Source organism: Oncorhynchus mykiss, chromosome 9 (assembly GCF_057628025.1).
Source record: "Oncorhynchus mykiss isolate SJ-2025 chromosome 9, ASM5762802v1, whole genome shotgun sequence".
Taxonomy (NCBI): domain Eukaryota; kingdom Metazoa; phylum Chordata; class Actinopteri; order Salmoniformes; family Salmonidae; genus Oncorhynchus; species Oncorhynchus mykiss.
Genome location: NC_143030.1, coordinates 46,874,263 through 46,897,531, shown reverse-complemented (window position 1 = coordinate 46,897,531; position 23,269 = coordinate 46,874,263). Strand labels below are relative to the sequence as shown.

The 23,269-nt window shown below is 41.9% G+C and overlaps 1 protein-coding gene across 5 annotated transcripts in view; it reads right to left on the bottom strand.

The window, feature by feature from the left end:
- The window catches only part of snx19a (sorting nexin 19a), a 34,332-nt gene extending 11,322 nt beyond the window's left edge, over nucleotides 1-23,010 (bottom strand). The window contains exons 1-12 of one of the 5 annotated variants that reach the window (XM_090184337.1): nucleotides 22,853-23,010; nucleotides 22,504-22,647; nucleotides 17,404-17,446; nucleotides 17,197-17,304; nucleotides 8,135-8,217; nucleotides 6,577-7,986; nucleotides 6,179-6,397; nucleotides 1,442-1,580; nucleotides 1,112-1,212; nucleotides 874-993; nucleotides 580-686; nucleotides 149-245 (exon numbers count right to left, since the gene is read on the bottom strand). In XM_090184337.1, the coding sequence (XP_090040463.1) occupies nucleotides 149-245; nucleotides 580-686; nucleotides 874-993; nucleotides 1,112-1,212; nucleotides 1,442-1,580; nucleotides 6,179-6,397; nucleotides 6,577-7,968 (2,175 nt within the window). In that variant the 5' untranslated portion in view covers nucleotides 7,969-7,986; nucleotides 8,135-8,217; nucleotides 17,197-17,304; ... (1 more) ...; nucleotides 22,504-22,647; nucleotides 22,853-23,010. Of the gene's footprint in view, nucleotides 1-148; nucleotides 246-579; nucleotides 687-873; nucleotides 994-1,083; nucleotides 1,213-1,441; nucleotides 1,581-6,178; nucleotides 6,398-6,576; nucleotides 7,987-8,130; nucleotides 8,218-17,196; nucleotides 17,305-17,403; nucleotides 17,447-22,503; nucleotides 22,648-22,852 lie in introns of those variants that run through there. The other 4 variants (XM_090184336.1, XM_090184335.1, XM_021615730.3 and 1 more) reach the window with 4 other exon arrangements.
- Nucleotides 23,011-23,269: the final 259 nt, after the last annotated feature.

Below are 23,269 nucleotides of genomic sequence, written 5' to 3'. Positions count from 1 at the left end.
GGCACAGGAAGGAATGAGTGTATTAATGGATGGATGGATGGGCGGGTTGAGTGAGTGAGTACAATCAAACAGACAGTTTGATGACATTAATATTTAATGATTATTCATATTGATACTCATAGATATGAAACTTCCATGGTTAACTTACAGTGCTCCCTTCATTGAAGCAGTATATGACCTTGGGCTGGATTTCAGGTATATTGAGAGTAGGGGCGACTTTACTGGAGAACCTCAGCCGGACAGACCTGACACAACAAGCAACAATTAACAAACACATTACACAAAACTAGATTGTTTGACTTTAATGTCATAATAGCAGTTATAGAGAACACATTTTTTTTCCTAAAGCAGCTTTCAAATTTCATATGTGAATTGAAAACTACAGCGAGTTGTTTACAGGTGTTTTAATGAGTATTTCAAGAGAGACATGATAGTGGAAAAGCTTTGGCCAGGCCGTACATGTGACATTTAGAGAAAGAGAAGACGCAGAGAGGGGGAAGAGAGAGAGAGAGAGAGAGAGAGAGAGAGAGAGTGAGAACAGTGAGTGAGTGAGTGAGTGAAAAAAAAAAAGACTCCCACCTCTTCCTTCCTTCTGGGGCATTCCTCGCATCAGCAGGCTCTCCATCCAGGTCGTCCTCAGCACGAGGGAATGCTGTCTTCAGAGTGTCTACAGCATTCGCCATCATCTACAGTAGACGCCAATAACCAGGCCCAGGAGATCACAGCACACAAACAGCACCAAGGTTAGCTTCCCGAAAAAACAGGTCACCAGAAACCACACCTTCTATCATTTCTCATTATCTCTCCCCTTTCATGTTTTTAGGTCACGTTATCATGCACTGTTTTTATTTCATAACCCGAGACAGTTGTCACCTTGTCAATCCTGGACATAACAAATGGTTTCTTCTCGAAGGCTGTGCTGGCGTCTGTGTGAAGAGCCAGGAACTCCTGCATCTCGTCGCTGTTGGCCGTCTCAGGGATGGTACACAGTTGCTGGAGGAAAACAAAGTGATCGGACAGTGAGTGATCAGATACGATGCAACAGTCACATTTCAAAAACATACAAATCAGGAAATGATTCACCTTGTTAGATAAACAATTCAATTCCTACTTTAAGAAAGGTATCCAGCTGTCCTTTTCGAACTTCCACCTTGTCAATATCTGGGTTCCCAAACGGAAGATCGGGGAAAATCTTCTTGGGTCCCTTGACATCTGAAATGGAAAAGATACAAACACCCTTTGGTGAGAATACAATATCCATACAGCACGTGTAAGACTTCCTCTACGCTATAAATGATTTGTTTTGACTGATTATAATGTACAGCTGCCAGCTTGGGTTGGAATCTGGCCTACTGCTCTTTCAGCACTCTCTCGTACCGCTCACCACAATCTCTCTCTAGCCAAAAAACATAAAAACATACAAAAGACTTGGACTTCTTACTCTTAATCATCTTCCTGAGGTCAGGCTTCTCCTCCAGGCGCGTCTGCAGGTGGAGGAACTCGCTGTAGCGCCGGTTCACAGTGTGATAGGCTACAGGTTGTAGAGTACCTAGGCTCTCCGAGTCAACCACTGTCTCATACTTGGGGAACAACAACGGTTACAGATTGACTGGGAAGGTTTAATAAGGCTAGTCCAATGTTTACATTTCAATTAGACTAGTCCAATGTTCACATTTCAATAAGACTAGTCCAATGTTCACATTTCAATAAGACTAGTCCAATGGTCACATTTCAATAAGACTAGTCCAATGGTCACATTTCAATAAGGCTAGTCCAATGTTCACATTTCAATAAGGCTAGTCCAATGTTCACATTTCAATAAGGCTAGTCCAATGTTCACATTTCAATAAGGCTAGTCCAATGTTCACATTTCAATAAGGCTAGTCCAATGTTCACATTTCAATAAGGCTAGTCCAATGTTCACATTTCAATAAGACTAGTCCAATGTTCACCTTTCAATAAGACTAGTCCAATGGTCACCTTTCAATAAGGCTAGTCCAATGGTCACATTTCAAGATCGATATTAAAAAAGGTATTAAAAAAGGTAAGGAAGTGTACACTAATGTCCGGTACTGTCACAAGTGATTCGTCTAGCGTTGTACCTTATGATAAAAAAAGAGTGGCAGGCCTATGTGTTACATTGTTGCTATCCCTGCCTTTAGAGACCATGACTGCGTAAGCATTCAAGCGTCATGTCAAAATGTATATTTCCGCCTAAATAGATGTATTTATCACGAGAGGACCATAAACAAAACCTAGTAATGCTTATACTGCCAGAATGATTCAAAACCCAGCTTTCTGGTATTAAAAAAAAATAGCTGAGGTGTAGTCGATTATGAGGACACAAGCTCAAGTACACAGTACAACTATGATAAAAATGTGAAAATATGAAATATTTGATGCATTTCTTATTCAACACTGTATAAATAAGGTTTGAAATGACTTATATGCTTTCCAAATATAGTATAATCAAATTAGTGGTTTTATAAGATTTCAACTTCCTTATAACTGCAAAATACATATTTGTATGTTTAGTGTTAGAGAACATTTGCATTTTCTACAGGCTTCTGTTGATTAAAACTTCTGCCCTCACCCTTCTAAACATCGGACAGGGCTTTAGCTTGGCTTACTGAACTTATTAGGAACTTGCCTTTCATCTCATATTAATCTTGTCTGTCTATGACAAACCCAAAATGTTTTTTGTTTGTTTAAAATCTATGAATTATTTTAAGATTACATTGACAAAGTTGGCGATAAAAATCGATCTGTGAATGTGCTAGCTAGAGCGACAAAACCACTCTCTCCTGCTCCTCTAGGAACTACGGGTGTTTCCACATATAGTCCTCTTTAAAAGAACTGATCTCAGACCTCTTTAAAGTGAACTCTGGGGTAGAAAAAAATAAGCTAAATACCTCAGGGCAGTATTCACACTTCCCTTGACTTTGAACTCTTTTGCCAGTTCATGTCACCTATTTTGTGGTGCGAGTCCTCTTTGCATTCACATTGCTATGTTCAGAAAGGAACCAAGATCTTTTTCCAGCATTCACTCAAATGCACTCTGGATTTTTACAAAGTGCAGGACAAGCCATTCCATTAGATCGTGTTATCAGACAGCTAGAAAATTACATTTTGGAAGCTAATAGACTAATAGAATTTAGTTAAAAGATGAGACATAATAATTATAATCATAAGATAATATTACCATGTAAATATGATTGGTAACAAAATAAATTGCAGAAGAGTACTGCAGATTAAATAATGCTGTGATGGCAAAGGTGCATAAAAATGGAGGAATTCAGATACAGTGCATTTGGAAACTGACTTTTTCGTCATTTTGTTACATTACAACCTTATTGTAAAATGTTTTTTTTATTTTTATTATTCATCAATCTACACACAATAACCCATAATGACAAAAGCGCAAACTTTTTTTTGGACAGAAATACCTTCAAACCCTTTGCTTTGTGACTCATGACTGAGCTCTTGTGCATCCTGTTTCCATTGATCTTCTTTGAGATGTTTCTACAACTTGGAGTCCACCTGTGGTAAATTCAATTGACATGCTTTGAAAAAGGCACCCATCTGTCTATATAAGGTCCCACAGTTGACAGTGCATGTCAGAGCAAAAACCAAGCCACGAGATCAAAGGAATTGTCCGTAGAGCTCCGAGACAGGATCGCACAGATCTTGGGAAGGATACCAAAACATTTCTGCAGCATTGAAGGTCCCCAAGAACACAGTGGCCTCCATTATTCTTAAATGGAAGACGTTTGGAACAACCAAGACTCTTCCTAGAGCTGGCCACCTGGCCAAACTGAACAACCAGGGGAGAGGGGCCTTGGTCAGGGAGATGACAAAGAACCCAATGGTCACTCTGACAGAGCTCCAAGGTTCCTCTGATGAGATGGAAGAACCTTCCAGAAGGACAACCATCTCTGCAGCACTCCACCAATCAGGCCTTTATGTTAGTGACCAGATGGAAGTCACTCCTCAGTAAAAGGCACATGACAGCTCGCTTGGAGTTTGCCAAAAAGGCACCTAAAGTACTAAAGGACACCTAAAGAAACAAGATTCTCTGGTCTGATGAAACCCAGATTGGGTTCCGAGTGTCACGTCTGGAGGAAACCTGGCACCATCCCTACGGTGAAGCATGGTGGTGGCATCATCATGTTGTGGGGATTTTTTTTTCAGAGGAAGGGACTAGGAGACTAGTCAGGATCAAGGGAAAGAAGAACAGAGCAAAGTACAGGGAAATCCTTGATGAAGTCCTGAGCGCTCTGGAGCAGGATCTCAACAGGACAACAACCCTAAGCACACAGCCAAGACACCGCAGGAGTGGGTTCGAGACAAGTCTCTGAATGTCCTTGAGTGGCATTTTAGAATAAGGCTGTAACGTAACAAAATGTGGTAAAAGTCAAGGGGTCTGAAAACTTTCCAAAGGCACTGTATGAAGTATTCGTTTCAGCACTATCCATACGCAACATAATTCAATGTGACTATATATCAGCACAATCTACCTTTTCATTTTTTCAAATTGCCGCCGTCTTGGAGCTAGAATTGGGATAATGTATACTGTGCTAATGCCAATACAAAAAAGAGAGCACTACGGTGAACTTAGCAAATGAGGTGTTTCTGGTAAGTACATGGGGGCCGTCCTCCATTTTTATGCACCTTCTCCATTGAAACTTTAACATCCAATGTAGGCTACTGCCCCTTTAAGAGGCTAGCATTGATTTTGTGGTCAATGCTATCCGGAATCCTTGGGACGTTCCTACCATAAATCCTAACCCTAACCATGACCTAACCCCAACCCTAACCTTAACCATTGTAAATGCCAACTTCATATGGGGTAACGTAACTGCATAGGGCCGTAACTACATATGAGGACACCGAGGTCCGAACCACTAATTACTCAGAATAAAAATAAATAAATTATTATTATTCTTCAGAAAATTAGGAACTCAGTTAGGGCCTCAATTTACTGTTGAGCGTTAGAAAAAAATAGAATACACCAGGTGCAATATGTCATCCACTGACAGTCACTCAATTAGCCCATGTCAGTAAAAACATTTAAGATTAATTTAGCAATCTAGCCACCTATCGAAACTTGTAGTAATGATGGTGATTTACTGACTGGGCACACAGGGCATGTGCCCAGGGGCCCTGACCTCCGGGGGGCCCCCATTGATTTTGTTAGTCACTCTCATTCAGATATCATATTAACATGGCATAAGTCATGGAAAAAGGTGAAGTATTGCAGGAAATCAGCTTTAAAACTGCAACAATGTCTCCCCACCCCATGGTCAAATGTGTAGAATTGCAAGAAATGTTCTGTAAAGCAAACTTGTTTGTTTTCTTTTGTTAAAGATCCTGTGCAGTCAAAAACATGATTTTTCTGAGTTTTCTATGTATACAGTACCAGTCAAAAGTTTGGACACACCTACTCATTCAAACCCTCAAGTACTCAGAATATGTGGGAACTCTTTCAAGACTATTGGAAAAGTAGGTGACAATGTACGAGATTTATTTAGAATTTAAAAGCACCCTTAACCAGCATGGCTACCGCAGCATTCTGCAGCGATACGCCATCCCATCTGGTTTGCGCTTAGTGGGACTATCATTTGTTTTTCAACAGGACAATGACCCAACACACCTCCAGGCTGTGTAAGGCTATTTGACTAAGAAGGAGAGTGATGGAGTGCTGCATAAAAAGACCTGGCCTTCACTAGCCTGCACTAAAACTAACTTGTAATATTGGTAGTAAGTAACCGTCTGAATGTCATTGTGATACAGCTCAATGGGGAAAGTTAGCGTTGCAAGCCGGAAACACAACACAGGGCACAGTATGAGAGGGAAGTTAGATAGTGTAGGCCAGGGCAACAGCTAAAGCACATGTATTATAGTACAACTACAGTATTAATGTCTACATTTTCTTTTTTTACTCCGCTAAAAAAAACGAATGATTCTAAAATCCCAATTTAGACAGGAAAGTTTCAAATTCAAGTTTCTAGCCACAATAATTAACTAGCTAGCTCTGAATGCAAGCCATTTTGATTTACTGTGTCCAAAGATCGATTTATATGCAGAAATGTCGGTCAGAGCCGGTACCAGAACCACGCTAGAATTAATATCTAACCTGGTTTTACACTGTGTTAAAGACATAATGTTAAAGTCTTACCTTTACGGTGTATAGAGTATAGGGGTGTGAGCCGGTGCTGCGGTGCTCCTTGGCTGTCACAGCACCAGTGATTCTCAGGTTCTGGATAAGGACGGGTCCATCTGGGCTGCTGAGGGGTTCGAAGCTGAAGGGGGTCAGACACAGCCTCCCTGGAGGGACAGGGCAGCCTGGGGGCAGCTCCTCCGCCATGCCCGCTGGCCAGTGGGGCTGCTCGGACACCTGCATCTCAAGATTTTAGCAAAGCCATTCATAGCAATTTGTAACCTTATTTATTCTACATCATTATTTTGTATTGTTTTATATTTATATACAATTTAAATAACTGTTTAAGAAAATGTAGGAGTGCCGAAAGACCAATAAATAAAGTAACAAGAAAACAAATAAACAAACAAACAAACCTTGGGTCCCAGGACCTTCAAGTTGCCGAAGCATCCAGGCGGCTCGTCTTCAAACACACTGCAGAAGTTGGTAGGGGAGGTACAGTCACAGAAGCTGTCTGTCTGGTCCTCCTCGGAGTCCATCTGGTCTAGGGACTCCACAGAGAGCTGATTGGATTCTGTCGATGGGGACTCCAGGTCCGAGTCCACAACCTGATACAGGCGGCTGCCACCGCTGCAGGACCTCAGCAGATCCATAGACACATGACAAGTGTTTATTTTGATCGATGAACCAATGCATGGCATTGGTAGGATCGCCCCGCAGTACTGCCGTGTTTCCTCCTTCAGATCTGGCACTGCCGTATGGTAGGACTCCATGGATTCCAGGGAGTCTGGAGTGGCTGGCTTGGGAGGAGTGGGGCTGTTGCTGGACTCGTTCTGGTCTCTCGGAGTCTGGAGCCAGGAGGTAGAACGGGTCTGGGTCCAGAGCTCCTGCTGGGTCTGACTCCTGTGCAGCTGGACTGGAGTATCAGGGAGCTCATCGAGGGACTCATCCGGTGATTCTTTGGCTTTGGTGAACAAGTCCACAATGGTAAGGTTGAGCCAGTCAGGATCGGACACCCTACTGACCAGTGGGAGGAGGACGTTACAGGTGATCAACTCCCCCACCATGTATCTCCCTGTCCTGGTCTCCAGGTGAGGGAACGGGACCAGGACTTGCATTAGGAGGTCCACTACGGCCCGGGAATAGCTGAGCTCCGTGGCTGGACTAGCCAGAGCTGGGTGGGGGGCATCTGCCTGGCTATAGAGCTCCCACAGGCTGGGGGTGCTGGAGCTGTCTCTGTCCTGCATCCCCAGCCGTGCCTCTGCCTGCTTCATCATCTCCCTGGCTGTCATGTAGCTCTGCAGGTGGCAGCCACACAGCTCCAAGGTCCTCTGGACCAGCGCTCTCCTGTCCACGCACCGAGCCCTCTCCTTCAGCTCCATCACTGAATCCAACATGGCGTCCCGCATAATGTGCTCAAACTCCCCCAGCCCCTCCTCCTCGGTCAGCATGGTGTGGTACCAGGACGACACAAAGTCTCGGATGGCTTTATGCACAGCGCTTTGGATCTCGTGGTCCAGCCTCCATTCGCTCTCAGGCGAGTGGAGGGCCGGCTGTGATCTACCCAGGGGAACAAAGTGCTCCAGGTGTAGCAGGCTGTTGGCATCCAGGGCAGCACGGGACCCCAGCCAGCCACCCAGGACCACCAGCAGGCTGGTGAAGAGACAGAGGAGCCACACGTTCACCAGGAGGTGGAAGAGGACCATCCATGCTACTAGCACCCCCAACACCACAAGCCTCCTCTGTCCCAGTAACTCTGAGAGGGCCCAGTGGTTAGGGTTAGGACCAGAACCCTCTGGTGGAGGCATTCCCCTCAGTGCTGAGACCTGAGTTAAAAAGCAAGTAATAGAAAATCAATACACACCTCAATCAAATATCCGTATACCTTAGAGGACATTGGGGATTTCTTTCAGATGATATCATTTTAAAATTCATAGACTTGATTTTCAGGGAGAGAAACTGATACTCACAGACCTGGGTTGAAAACAAATCATTCAAAATGCACACTTCAAGCAATAGGTGGTGGCAAGGCTCCAGTTGTTTTTAGATACCTCTACCTGAGATATAACAAAACACAACAATGTTTTTTCAAATCTATAATGTCTCATCTATTAAAATGGATGGTTGTGTAAATATATTTTACTGCAAAAGGTGGTTAAATTGATAGATATTGTGTGACACCCCCTAAACTCAAAAGTGCAGAATAATGCCTGGCTGGAGGGAGGATGATAAGCTTACACATAAGCTTACAGTATGTAATACACTGCTCAAAAAAATAAAGGGAACACCAAAATAACACATCCTAGATCTGAATAAATGAAATATTCTTATTAAATACTTTTTTCTTTACACAGTTGAATGTGCTGACAACAAAATCACACAAAAATTATCAATGGAAATCAAATTTATCAACCCATGGAGGTCTGGATTTGGAGTCACACTCAAAATTAAAGTGGAAAACCACACTACAGGCTGATCCAACTTTGATGTAATGTCCTTAAAACAAGTCAAAATGAGGCTCAGTAGTGTGTGTGGCCTCCACGTGCCTGTATGACCTCCCTACAACGCCTGGGCATGCTCCTGATGAGGTGGCGGATGGTCTCCTGAGGGATCTCCTCTCAGACCTAATCTCCTCCCAGACCTACCTAATGGCAGTCAGGCTACCTCTGGCGAGCACATGGAGGGCTGTGCGGCCCCCCCAAAGAAATGCCACCCCACACCATGACTGACCCACCGCCAAACCGGTCATGCTGGAGGATGTTGCAGGCAGCAGAACGTTCTCCACGGCGTCTCCAGACTCTGTCACGTCTGTCATGTGCTCAGTGTGAACCTGCTTTCATCTGTGAAGAGCACAGGGCGCCAGTGGCGAATTTGCCAATCTTGGTGTTCTCTGGCAAATGCCAAACGTCCTGCACGGTGTTGGGCTGTAAGTACAACCTCCACCTGTGGACGTCGGGCCCTCATACCACCCTCATGGAGTCTGTTTCTGACCGTTTGAGCAGACACATGCACATTTGTGGCCTGCTGGAGGTCACTTTGCAGGGCTCTGGCAGTGCTCCTCCTGCTCCTCCTTGCACAAAGGCGGAGGTAGCGGTCCTGCTGCTGGGTTGTTGCCCTCCAACGGCCTCCTCCACGTCTCCTGATGTACTGGCCTGTCTCCTGGTAGCGCCTCCATGCTCTGGACATTACGCTGACAGACACAGCATTGATGTGCCACCCTGGATGAGCTGCACTACCTGAGCCACTTGTGTGGGTTGTAGACTCCGTCTCATGCTACCACTAGAGTGAAAGCACCGCCAGCATTCAAAAGTGACCAAAACATCAGCCAGGAACCATAGGAACTGAGAAATGGTCTGTGGTCACCCCCTATAGAACCACTCCTTTATTGGGGGTGTCTTGCTAATTGCCTATAATTTCCACCTGTTGTCTATTCCATTTGCACAACAGCATGTGAAATTTATTGTCAATCAGTGTTGCTTCCTAAGTGGATTTCCTAAGTTGATTTCACAGAAGTGTGATTGACTTGGAGTTACATTGTGTTGTTTAAGTGTTCCCTTTATTTTTTTGAGCAGTGTACAATATTGCAAGCTCTGATGTTGCTCAAATTTGGAATACAAAGGTTGTCTGCTTTTTTGGAAATATAGACCTGTAGACACAGAGATACAATAGGCGGAATTATAATGGAAATTTATGATGAACGTAAGCTTTACTTTTTGGTAGCTGAGTAATGGAACTTTCTAAATCAAATTCGCTCTCATTCTGTGCTGCGTGGCCCTGCCTGACAAAAATACATATAATTACATGTTTTTTTAATGTTGTGGCTACAGTAAATCGTCTCTAAAGAAAACAATTGGGCTCAGACATCGAAATTAAATGTTTTTGGCTCCAAAGCCCCTATTCTTGCAATTAAGTGAGGAGGACACAATAGATTATTGTTGGGGTCACCCTGGATTTTTGCCTCAAATCCAATATGGCATCCAAAATCCCAAAAGACTGCCATAATACCATGTGATGGAGGTTAAATAATCTGGAAATATGATTTTTGTAAATTATATACATTTTCTCAGATTTGTATACAACACTCATGCCCAGTGTGTGTTTTGGTGTAAATACATTTTTATTATGAATCCAATACGGCCAACCTGACTAAACGCAACTTGTGACAATTTCTAAGCTTGTTCTGACTTACAGTTCATATAAGGAAATCAGTCAATTGAAAGAAAATCATTAGGCCCTAATCTATTGGATTTCACGACTGGGAATACAGATAGGGTATGCATCTCTTGGTTGCAGATACCTTTAAAAAAAAAAGGAAAACCAGCCAGTATCTGGAATGACTACCATTTGCCTCATGTACCTCGACACATCTCCTTCGCATTGAGTTGATCAGGCTGTTGATTGTGGCCTGTTGTCCCACTCCTCTTCAATGGATGCGCGAAGTTGCTGGATATTGGCGGGAACTGGAACACGCTGTCGTACATGTCAATCCAGAGCGTGCTCAATGGGTGACATGTCTGGTGAGTATGCAGGCCAGGGAAGAACTGTGCCATTTTCAGCTTCCAAGAATTGTGTACAGATCTTTGCGGCAAAGTTGGTCAGACGATCCCAGGTGTGGAGATCCTGAGCTGGCATGGTTACACATGGTCTGCAGTTGTGAGGCCGGTTGCCAAATTCTCTAAAATGACATTGGAGACGGCTTATAGTAAGAAAAATGAACACGCAATTCTCTGGCAACAGCTGTGGTGGGCATTCCTGAAGTCAGCATGGCAATTGCACACTACCTCCAAACTTGAGACAGCTGTGGATATGTTTTGTGTGACAAAACTTCACATTTTAGAGTGGCCTTTTATTTGTAATTAAAAAAAATAATAATAATTTGAATTTTTTACCCCTTTTTCTCCCCAATTTCGTGGTATCCAATTGTTCAGTAGCTACTATCTTGTCTCATCGCTACAACTCCTGTACGGGCTCGGGAGAGACGAAGGTTGAAAGTCATGCGTCCTCCGATACACAACCCAACCAAGCCGCACTGCTTCTTAACACAGCGCCATCCAACCCGGAAGCCAGCCGCACCAATGTGTCGGAGGAAACACCGTGCACCTGGCAACCTTGGTTAGCGCGCACTGCGCCCGGCCTGCCACAGGAGTCGCTGGTACGCGATGAGACAAGGATTTCCCTACCGGCCAAACCCTCCCTAACCCGGACGACGCTAGGCCAATTGTGCGTCGCGGCCGGTTACGACAGAGCCTAGGCGCGAACCCAGAGTCTCTGGTGGAACAGCTGGCGCTGCAGTACAGCGCCACTCGGGAGGCCGATGAGTGGCCTTTTATTGTCCCCAGCACAAGATGGACGTGTGTAATGAGCATGTTGTTTAATCAGCTTCTTGATATGCCGCACCTGTCAGGTGGATGGATTATCGTGGCAAAGTATAAATGCTCACTCACAGGGATGTAAACAAATTTGTGCACAACGTTTTTGAGAAATAAGCTATTTGTGCATGTGGAACATTTCTGGCAACTTTTATTTCAGCTCACCAACACTTTACATGTTGCATTTATATTTTAGTTTAGTCTATATTTTCAATCTGTGTTCATGCTTTAGTCTTATTCACACACACTTCCAGCATATTAACAATGGGCACTGCCTTTAATGACACAAGCACACAAGTTAACCAAGTTACATGAAAGCAACCTGTAATACAACAGTCAGGTACTCTAACATTTCCCCTATTTTCCCCACTGAAACGAAGTGTACAAGGTTGATACAAAGTATTTGAAGTGACCAAGACATGAGTGTGCCCTAACAGGGTGAGGAGTTAAAGTAGTGGTTGTAGTTCCCTGCTGAAAAAAATAGTACAGATCAGCCTAAATTGCATGCTGGTCTATGCTGGTCAAACCAACATGGTCTAGCTGGTTAGGCAGGTGTAACAGTATAACTTTAGACCGTCCCCTCGCCCATACCCGGGCACGAACCAGGGACCCTCTGCACACATCAACAACTGACACCCACGAAGCATCGTTACCCATCGCTCCACAAAAGCCGCGGCCCTTGCAGAGCAAGGGGAACTACTACTTCAAGGTCTCAGAGCAAGTGACGTCACCGATTGAAACGCTATTTAGCGCGCACCACCGCTAACTAAGCTAGCCGTTTCACATCCGTTACACAGGCTGACGATCTGGTCAAGCTAGTGATGCTGGTGACCAAGCGGTTCCATGCTGGTCTGCAAAACCACACCCATCATTATCATATTTCCCAACATGCTCTATTGTAGTTAGATTTTTTAAAATTGTTTGCTTCAATATCTGGGCTTTTGTAAGTACATTAATGTATCTTATGCTACACAAAGAGAAATAAGATACATTTTTCTAAACTAATCCAATCAGTTGACTTACCGCACCCGTTGCTGAAATGCTTGTTCCAGTTAAGATGATTTAGCTTGTCTAATTCATTAACCATTCTAACCCTGGCAGTCATTCTGAACATAGCTTGTTGGATCTCCCCACTCTGGCTGGATTCCATTTTTTAAGGCTGATTGCCATCAAAAACACAGCAAAGGTGTGAGTATGTTTTTTAAATATTTTTTTAAATGTTAAATGTGAAAAAAAGTCCTGCAGGTCAAATCGGGTAGGATGATAATTTGGCAAATAGCAATGTGGGTGGTAGGCTGTGGTTAGTCTGGGGCAGACCCAGCAGGAGATGAGCAGAGTGAGAAAACCTGTGAGGACAACCTTAGACTATAACTAACTAACCTCTAAGTAGGGACGCTGCACAGACCCCTTCACTTTTCCCATATTTTGTTACAGCCTTATTCAAAAATGGATTAAATTGTTTTTTTCCCCTCATCATTGTACTACACATAATAATCCATAATGACAAAGTAAAAACAGATGACATTTTTCCCAAATAAATAAAAAAATACTGAAATATCACATTTACAAAAGTATTCAAACCCTTTACTCAGTACATTGTTGAAGAACCTTTGGCAGAGATTAAAGCCTCGAGTCTTCTTGGGTATGATTCTACAAGCTCGGCACACCGGTCATTGGAGAGTTTCTACCATTCTTCTCGGTTGATCCTCAAGCTCTGTCAGGTTGGATGGGGAGCGTCGCTGCAAAAGATATTATCAGGTTTCTCTAAAGAAGTTCGATCGGGTTCAAGTCCGGGCTTTGGTTAGGCCACTCAAGGACATTCAGAGACTTGCCCTGAAGCCACTCCTGCATTATCTTGGCTGTGTGCTTAGGGTCGTTGTCCTGTTGGACGGTTCACCTTCGCCCCAGTGAGGTCCTGAGCGATCTGGAGCAGGTTTTCATCAAGGATCTCTCTGTACTTTGCTCTGTTCATCTTTCCATCGATCTTGACTAGTCTCCCAGTCCCTGCCGCTGATGCTGCCACCACCATGCTTCACTGTAGGGATGGTATTGGCCAGGTGACGAGAGTTGCCTGTTTTCCTCCAGACCTGATGCTTGGCATTCAGGACAAAGTGTTCAATCTTGGTTTCATCAGACCAGAGAATCTTGTTTCTCATGGTCTGAGAGTCCATTAGGTGCCTTTTGGCAAACTTCAAGCGGGCTGTCATGTGCCTTTTACTGAGGACTGGCTTCCGTCTGGCCAGTCTACCATAAAGGTCTGATTAGTGGAGTGATGCAAAGATGGTTGTCCTTATGGAAGGTTCTGCCATCTCCACAGAGGAACTCTGGAGCTCTGAGAAGGTCCTCGAGTTGATCCGAGGCCCTTCTCCCCCGATTGCTCAGTTTGGCCAGGTGGCCAGCTCTCAGAAGAGTCTTGGTGGTTCCAAACTTCTTCCATTTAAGAATGATAGAAGACACTGTGTTCTTGGGGACCTTCAATGCTGCAGAAATATTTTGGTACCTTTCCCAAGATCTGTGCCTTGATAAAATCGTGTCTCAGAGCTCTATGGACAATTCCTTCGACCTGTCTTGGTTTTTGCTCTGACATACACTGATAACTGTGGGACCTTATATAGACAGTTGTGTGCCTTTACAAATCATGTCCAATCAATTTAATTTACTACAGATGGGCTCCAATCAAGTTGTAGAAACATCAAGGATGATCAATGAAAAAAGGATGCACCGGAGGTAAATTGAGTCTTAAGCAAAGGGTCTGAATCCTTATGTAAATAAGGTATCTGTTTTTTTTTTACTTTTAATACATTTGCAAAAATTTCTAAAAAAACTGTTTTTGCTTTGTCATTATGGGCTACTGTGTGTAGATTGATGAGGGAAAAAAATTACTTAATTCATTTTAGAATAAGGCTGTAATGTAACAAAATTTGGAAAAAGTGAAAGGGTCTGAATACTTTCCGAATGCAGTCAGTCAGGCAGTCAGTTACGAAATTGACACCCTTGATAACGATGAGCAAAAATGTATGCTAAAAAGTGGGAAATGATCCTTTTACACTAATACAGTTGCTCACAGAAAGATATTCTTTAACAAGTAATAGTTTTTTCTGTAAAAGGCACGGTCAAAATTGACACCCCTGTTTTTGATAGCTTTTAATACTTCACCTTGCAAGGATAACAGCACTGAGCCCTTTGTTCAAATGAGAACACATTGGGAGGGATCTTAGGCCAATTTTGCCATACAGAATCCTTCCAGATGCTTGATATCCTTCATCTGCGATTATGGGCTGCCCTCTCAGATTCAAACCATGTATTCTAATTGATTTCAAGTCCCGAGACTGAGATGGCTATTGCAAAATGTTGATTTTGTGGCCAATTAAGTATTTATTTGTGGATTTTGATGTGTGCTTGGGGTTATTGTCTTGCTGGAAGATCCACTTGTGGCCAAGTTTAGGCTGCTGGCAGAAGAAACCAGGTTTTTAGCTAAAATGTCCTACTTGTTATGATGCCGTTGACCTTAAAAGGGGCCCATGGATCAGTGGAAGCAAAAAAAAGCACCATAACATCAAAGATGCAGCACCATATTTTACCGTAGGTACTTTTCTGCATATGCTTCTGTTTGTAGACGTCAAACCCACCACTTGTGTGCATGGTCAAATAGCTCTTTTTTCATGTCATCTGACAGCCTGGACACGGCCTGGAGTTTGATAAACGGCATTGACACTTGGATTTGATGGTCAGATGACATAAAAATACATCTCTTTAGCCACACACACACACACCAGTGGTGGGTTTGGCATTGAAAAACAGAAGCATATTAAAGAATACCTACTGTAAAATATGATGGTGTATTTTTTATGTTATGGGGCTATTTTGCTTCCACTGATCCAGTGGCTCTTGTTAAGGTCAACGGCATCATGAACTTTACCAAAAATTTGATTTTCCTGTGTTCTAAATATATTTCCACTAGGAGGTTGGAATAATACTGTGAAATTGTGAAAATTATGATAATGGCCTTTTAGTGTAAAAGCTGTTTGAAAAGACTGCCTGACATTTATGCCTGTTTTAGTGGGATGGAGTTTTGGCCTGCCAGGTGATATCACCAGGCAGAAAATTAGTTAGACCAATAAGAAAAGAGTTCCAAACTGCTCTGCCAATAACAGCTAGTTTTCAGTTTTCCCCTCCCCACTCATACCACCCCCAGACAGCCCTAGCAAAATTCAGCTTGAGAAATTGCTCTTTGCGATTTTATTTAATTACCATTTTTATGGAAAACAATCACAGCAAGGTACTTAATTGTTAAACAGAAATGGTTTGATATTGAGTTAAAATGACTGCATTGGACCTTTAATAATATTGTGGCAGCCATATTGCATTTGGACATCTTATTTGATTTTGGATTTGTATCGGCTCTAATGAAAACAAGTAGGCTCATGAACTAAAAACTGTCATTTTTCCCAGTCAAATGTTCCTCTGTGGATATTATATATTCAGCCACCACTCTTGCAACGTAACAAACAAAATGCTGGGTCAATAATTACCCATTTGGGTCATTTCTGTAAACCAGCGCTGGGTCACTATAGTACATACCCAACACTGGGTTATTTTGACTCAGCATTGATGGGTTCCGTGAATGATTTACCCATAATTGTGGTTATTTTAACCCAGCAGTGTGTTGGTTTTTGCTATTTTGCTGGGTCAATTTTTCTACCTTTTCTCTATTACGTAATCTGTGAATTTCTAAAGGTACAAATACTTCTAACAACAACAACAATCAATGTTACAACGTTACTACACAGTCTACGAAATTCTTAAAATTACATATGGCCAATCATGACCGATTGTAGGTCAAATACAAAATGTTTCTTTTCAGATATTAATTTCAGCTACAAAATGAAGTCATGCAACAGATAAACAAATAAGGAATACACAAAAAAACTTTAGAAGCACAATCCATATTTTTTTAAATCACAGCAGCCCTACCAATTAAAGCTGAGGAAAGGGGTCTGAAGAAAAGTAAACACTTTATCCTCTCTACTCCCCCCCCCAACCCCTACCAGGTATCAATTTCCAATAGGAATTGATGTAAAAACCAAAAAGAAACATGTCTTCTGCTCCAGAGCCTGTCCATTAATTATGGTGAATACCAGGAAGTAGAGATAATTGTCCCGTGAGTCGGAACGAAGGATACGGGTCTCTTGTTTTTTTCACCTGGCGGAGGTATTTAGCCATATTGGTTCAGGCCAGGAGATTAAAGAATGTGACTAGACAATGTTGTACAGTAAGGAAGACACTCACACTCTTGCACAAGCCCGCCACGCACGCGCACACACACACACACACAAATTGTGTCCTTTTGCTCAGAACATGCTATACTCCTATACAGTCTATTGCTGTGTGCAGGACATTCATCTGTATTGAGTCCAGACATTTTGTGCATGGTTTACAGCAGGAGTAGGAAGAGTACTAAAATAGCCTACTCAAGTAGAAGTATTATTACTTCGATGACATTTTAATCAAGTAGAAGTAAAATGACTGACTTTTAACATTTTTATAAAAGTACTTCGAAAAGCTACTCAATTACAGTAATGTGAGTATTAGTAATGAGTTACTCCCCGCATCTGGTTTACAGTATTCCATATGAAATAGTATTCCATATTCTACATGTATACTTACGCTTCATTATAACTTCCGGGCCTCATCAATGCTTGGGCGGGCAGTCTTCTTTCCAACTCGTTACACTGGTGGTAGGAAAAACACTCAGGACCATGTTGTCTTTAGTATCTGGGAGACGAAGACGTAAGGTTTTAGGGGTCAGCCAAAATGGATAAACGTGAATCAACATTTGAGACACTACTTTCATTTGTATATGTAGCTACTTGCATTCAGTACACTGGTGGTGGGAGGGCCATGCAGACTCTAGTATCTGGGCAGTGGGAGACAAAGACATAACATTAACACGGTTTGTGTGGAGTCTAAATGGATAGCCTAAACTTGGAGGAACAATTGAGACAACCCATTCATTTCAATACAACTGTCTGCATCCAGACTGAGCTACAGTGCCTTGCGAAAGTATTCGGCCCCCTTGAACTTTGCGACCTTTTGCCACATTTCAGGCTTCAAACATAAAGATATACAACTGTATTTTTTTGTGAAGAATCAACAACAAGTGGGACACAATCATGAAGTGGAACGACATTTATTGGATATTTCAAACTTTTTTAACAAATCAAAAACTGAAAAAATGGGCGTGCAAAATTATTCAGCCCCCTTAAGTTAATACTTTGTAGCGCCACCTTTTGCTGCGATTGCAGCTGTAAGTTGCTTGGGGTATGTCTCTATCAGTTTTGCACATCGAGAGACTGAAATTTTTTCCCATTCCTCCTTGCAAAACAGCTCGAGCTCAGTGAGGTTGGATGGAGAGCATTTGTGAACAGCAGTTTTCAGTTCTTTCCACAGATTCTCGATTGGATTCAGGTCTGGACTTTGACTTGGCCATTCTAACACCTGGATATGTTTATTTTTGAACCATTCCATTGTAGATTTTGCTTTATGTTTTGGATCATTGTCTTGTTGGAAGACAAATCTCCGTCCAAGTCTCAGGTCTTTTGCAGACTCCATCAGGTTTTCTTCCAGAATGGTCCTGTATTTGGCTCCATCCATCTTCCCATCAATTTTAACCATCTTCCCTATCCCTGCTGAAGAAAAGCAGGCCCAAACCATGAAGCTGCCACCACCATGTTTGACAGTGGGGATGGTGTGTTCAGCTGTGTTGCTTTTACGTCAAACATAACGTCTTGCATTGTTGCCAAAAAGTTCAATTTTGGTTTCATCTGACCAGAGCACCTTCTTCCACATGTTTGGTGTGTCTCCCAGGTGGCTTGTGGCAAACTTTAAACAACACTTTTTATGGATATCTTTAAGAAATGGCTTTCTTCTTGCCACTCTTCCATAAAGGCCAGATGTGCAATATACGACTGATTGTTGTCCTATGGACAGAGTCTCCCACCTCAGCTGTAGATCTCTGCAGTTCATCCAGAGTGATCATGGGCCTCTTGGCTGCCTCTCTGATCAGTCTTCTCCTTGTATGAGCTGAAAGTTTAGAGGGACGGCCAGGTCTTGGTAGATTTGCAGTGGTCTGATACTCCTTCCATTTCAATATTATCGCTTGCACAGTGCTCCTTGGGATGTTTAAAACTTGGGAAATCTTTTTGTATCCAAATCCGGCTTTAAACTTCTTCACAACAGTATCTCGGACCTGCCTGGTGTGTTCCTTGTTCTTCATGATGCTCTCTGCGCTTTTAACGGACCTCTGAGACTATCACAGTGCAGGTGCATTTATACGGAGACTTGATTACACACAGGTGGATTGTATTTATCATCATTAGTCATTTAGGTCAACATTGGATCATTCAGAGATCCTCACTGAACTTCTGGAGAGAGTTTGCTGCACTGAAAGTAAAGGGGCTGAATAATTTTGCACGCCCAATTTTTCAGTTTTTGATTTGTTACAAAAGTTTGAAATATCCAATAAATGTCGTTCCACTTCATGATTGTGTCCCACTTGTTGTTGATTCTTCACAAAAAAATACAGTTTTATATCTTTATGTTTGAAGCCTGAAATGTGGCAAAAGGTCGCAAAGTTCAAGGGGGCCGAATACTTTCGCAAGGCACTGTAGCTAGCTATCTAACTCAGTAACAATTAGGCTATAAAAACCTACCGTAACTGAAACACCACAAAAGCATGAGTTACTGTATGAGCTTGTAGTTCAATGTATTCCGCCAGTGTATGACTTGTCTTTTTGTTGTCAATGTCTTATAGTATATCACGGTGGCATATGAACAATCCGGTTATAGAGCAAACAATGCAATTATCACAACATAGGTTATAATTTGGTTTGGCTTCCTCAGTGGTTTTATCCACGCACTGCTATGGTCTATTTAAGCAATAAGGCCCGAGGTGGTGTGGTATATGGCCAATATACTATGGCTAAGAGCTGTTCTTGAGTACGACGCAACACGGAGTGCCTGGACACAGCCCTTAGCCATGGTATATTGGCCATATATCACAAACCACTGACGTGCCTTATTGCTATTTCAAACTGTTTACCAAAGTAATTAGAGCCTTAAAAATAAATGTTTTGTCATACCCGTAGTATAAGGTCTGATATACCACGGCTGTCAGCCAATCAGCATTCAGGGCTCTATCCACCCAGTTAAAAAAAAACATTTGTTCATATGCCACGGGGATATACAATAAAGCCTTGACAACAAAAAGACAATCACAGTGGCGGAATAAATTCAACTACACATAATTTGTTTCATCTCAAAATCGGAGAGCAACATCTATCCGGTGAAGTCCGGCTAGATGTTGCAGCATGGTCTAGCAAGTTTGTGTTTTGGACAGTTTACTAAACTACTGCTTTAGAACCACGGAATTACCGCAAGTCCGCACAAAGACAACAGGAGCACTGCCTCCGCTATTCCAGCACCATTTCAACGTAAATATTTAATCATAATCAACAAGGCTATATGTGCTTAGTTAAATATACTGACAGCAAACGTAAAGATAACAAAAACGATTTAGTCCAATCAATGTTGCTAAATATCCTGTGGCTGTCCATGGTACTGATTTCTGTGTGCGCACTTTTTAAAAATCAGTGGGTTATCCTTGTATTATTGCGCTAATGTTCTATTATCATGACCCATTTTATTATTCTACTATGAGAGATACTAGATACATACTATGACAGCAATTCACTGTAATAGGTACACATGTATCTGGCACAAGTGACGATTAAACTGATTTGGATTTCAAAGACTGCGATTATTAATGTAATGTTTGATATTACAACATTGATGTGTGGAACCTTTTTCATCAACACATACGTTTTTTTGCAAATGTATTCCTTTATTACTTCATGATTTATATTGCCTGAACACTCAACGATGATTAACACCACAGTTATGTGTGCTTTTGTCAGGGTTGTGGTCAAATGCACGTCATTTAAAGTCAATTCACCAATTGAACAAAAATCCAATTTAATTTGAACATTTTCCTAATTGCAAAAGCATGTAACATAATTTGGGTATTCCAGAACTGTAATTTACATGTAAATAAACAACGTTGTTTTATGTTGTTAATATTGCAGATAGAATGCTGTGTGCCAGAGATGGTACCATTCAGCTTGTCTGGGGACGACAAAGAAAATGATTGGAAGAGGCCTCTTTGCTGTTAAATTAGAGGCGTATAAATAAATGACTGTTGTGCCTTGTAACTACTTTAAGATGTGGAACTGTTGCACTAAAAATGCAAACATTGATTTGGCATACAATTTAAGATTGTAAACATTGTCTAACTTCATATAGAACATATAATAACACTTGAAATTAACATTTCTTTAAAGCTATTTTAAATAAATGCATTTTTTTTTATTTGAGCCAATTACATAATTAGTTATTGATTTCTTCATCTTTAAATGCAATGTTTGAGATGTTATGCATTTCTATCAAGTCAAAACTGGAATTTTTATTCAAAACAAAGGTTGTAAAAGTATGCTAGACATTTTTATGATTTATTCTATCTAGTTTGATGATTCTGTGACAGTGAATTTGTTATTAATTTATACCACTTTAAATGACATCTTATAGATTTTATGTATTTATATCAAGTCAAAACTGGAGAAAAACAATTCTACTAAAAACAAAGGTTGTAAAAGTATGCTAGACATTGATAGAATAAACCATATCTATTTTTATCTTTGTGACAATTAATTAGTTGTGGATTTTTACCATTTTAAATGGCGTTTGGCGAATGTCTGTTGAATGTCTGTTGCACGTCCTAATGTGTGAATATAAAATAAATGTTTACCTTGATGTAATAGGCTACCTAGCTAAAATGCTTGCTAGCCTGACTCCCTAGCAAAATTAGCTAGTTAATGTGAGCCTACATCTAGGCCAAAGAGTTCTGTGTCTAGTTCTGTGTCTAGTTCTGTGTCAATTGAACTTCAATTGTCGCAGGCCAGTGGCACAACATATCAATTCATGGTTAGATCAGAATCGAAGTCAATCATCGGCATGTACAGAGAATTAAGTCAAAATCCCCATCTCCACCCATGGCTTATGAAAGGGCCGATTTAGCAAACTAGCTACTGTAGGACATCAACACAATCAGACCAGAAACAGACACGTTTTCTAAAAAAAATTACGTTTTGCAAAGGTCTGAAGCCAAATCCAAACTTCCCTTGTGGGGTGTTTTGCTGCACCTAGGTAACCCACAGTTGAGCTCAGCTCAACGTTGAGGCCATAAACTTGCTGACATCCCATCAATCAAATGCTATGGCGGCAACTTGTTATACTCTTTTGGTCCAGACAGCCTCAGAAACATGGGCCACACATACTGAGACATAGGGGCGCTATTTACCTCGGTCGGATGATTTCTCCGGTGAGATTCAGCCACTTGCGAATTGACGGACAATTATTCAAACACAGAGAGACATGAAAGAGAAATTGTATAATTTGTATGTATTTATTGGTCAAATATTTGGGGAAGCCTGGCTTCCATTGGCATCCATGTGTGACTATGTAACTACCGGGGCGGCAGGTAGCATAGTGGTTAGAGCGCTGGGCCAGTAACCGAAAGGTTGATGGCTCGAATCCCTGAGCTGACAAGATAAAAATCTGTCGTTCTGCCCCTGAACAAGGCCGCTGTTCCCCGGTAGGCCATCATTGTAAATAAGAATTTGTTAACTGACTTGCCTCGTTAAATAAAAATATGTCAGGCAGGACAGCATTGAATGAGAACCATTGACTTGGAGAGTGGTCAATTAATCAGCTACCAAAAAGTAAAGCTCACGTTCAAATATATTCGAAGTTGGTATTTCCGCCTATTAACATTTTTTGCCGTAAACAACCATCCATTTCATAAAATGGGAGACATTCGACAAGGAAAAACATGGTTTTGCTCTGTTACTCCCCACTTACAGGTATCTCACAAACGAAATCCCATTCATCCCCCCAGGCATGCAAACTGGCCCCGATAGCGTGGGTTGTGCTGAAAGGAGAGCTCCGCTGATCGGCAAGGGATTATGGTGGTCAGGGCACATTTCGTGTCGCTGAAGGACAGATCTACCAAGGGCAAATTTGGTTTATATCACAGCTGCAGTGCTAACCTCAAGCAAATATCATATTTTAAAATCAAACAAACACAAATTAAGCTAATCAACAGTATTTGGGTTGTTTATATCAGAGACAAACTATCGCGTTTTTGTTCATGATGCTCTGCATTTTTACATATAGTTCCACTGTAAAACAAATTGGGACATAAACTTACCGCAAACGTTTTGAAATTGTCATAATTGATATTCTCGAGTCTCTTTGCTTAAATCTCTTCAATGACATTTATTTACTTCCTGGTTTCCCATGGAGCCATCTTGCTCTAATCTCTGAAACAGGTGTCCATGATGTTTACAGTAAGTACCGCCACCTACTGAGGTGAAGGTGCACCTAACCAGATATATACACACACTGTATGACTCTGCACCTGGCTAATGCCGCGTTCACGTGCCAGTCATAACTAGGAAACTTTGAAATGTCCAATTTACTAACCGGTTGTAGTCATAAACGATTAGCTAACTAATCGGACATTTCTGAGTTTCCTAGTTCCGACTAGCAGGCTAACGCGCATATCTCCCGGCACTTCGTCATGATGACCCATGAAGTAGATGTCCTGTCCATTGGTCATCAGGCG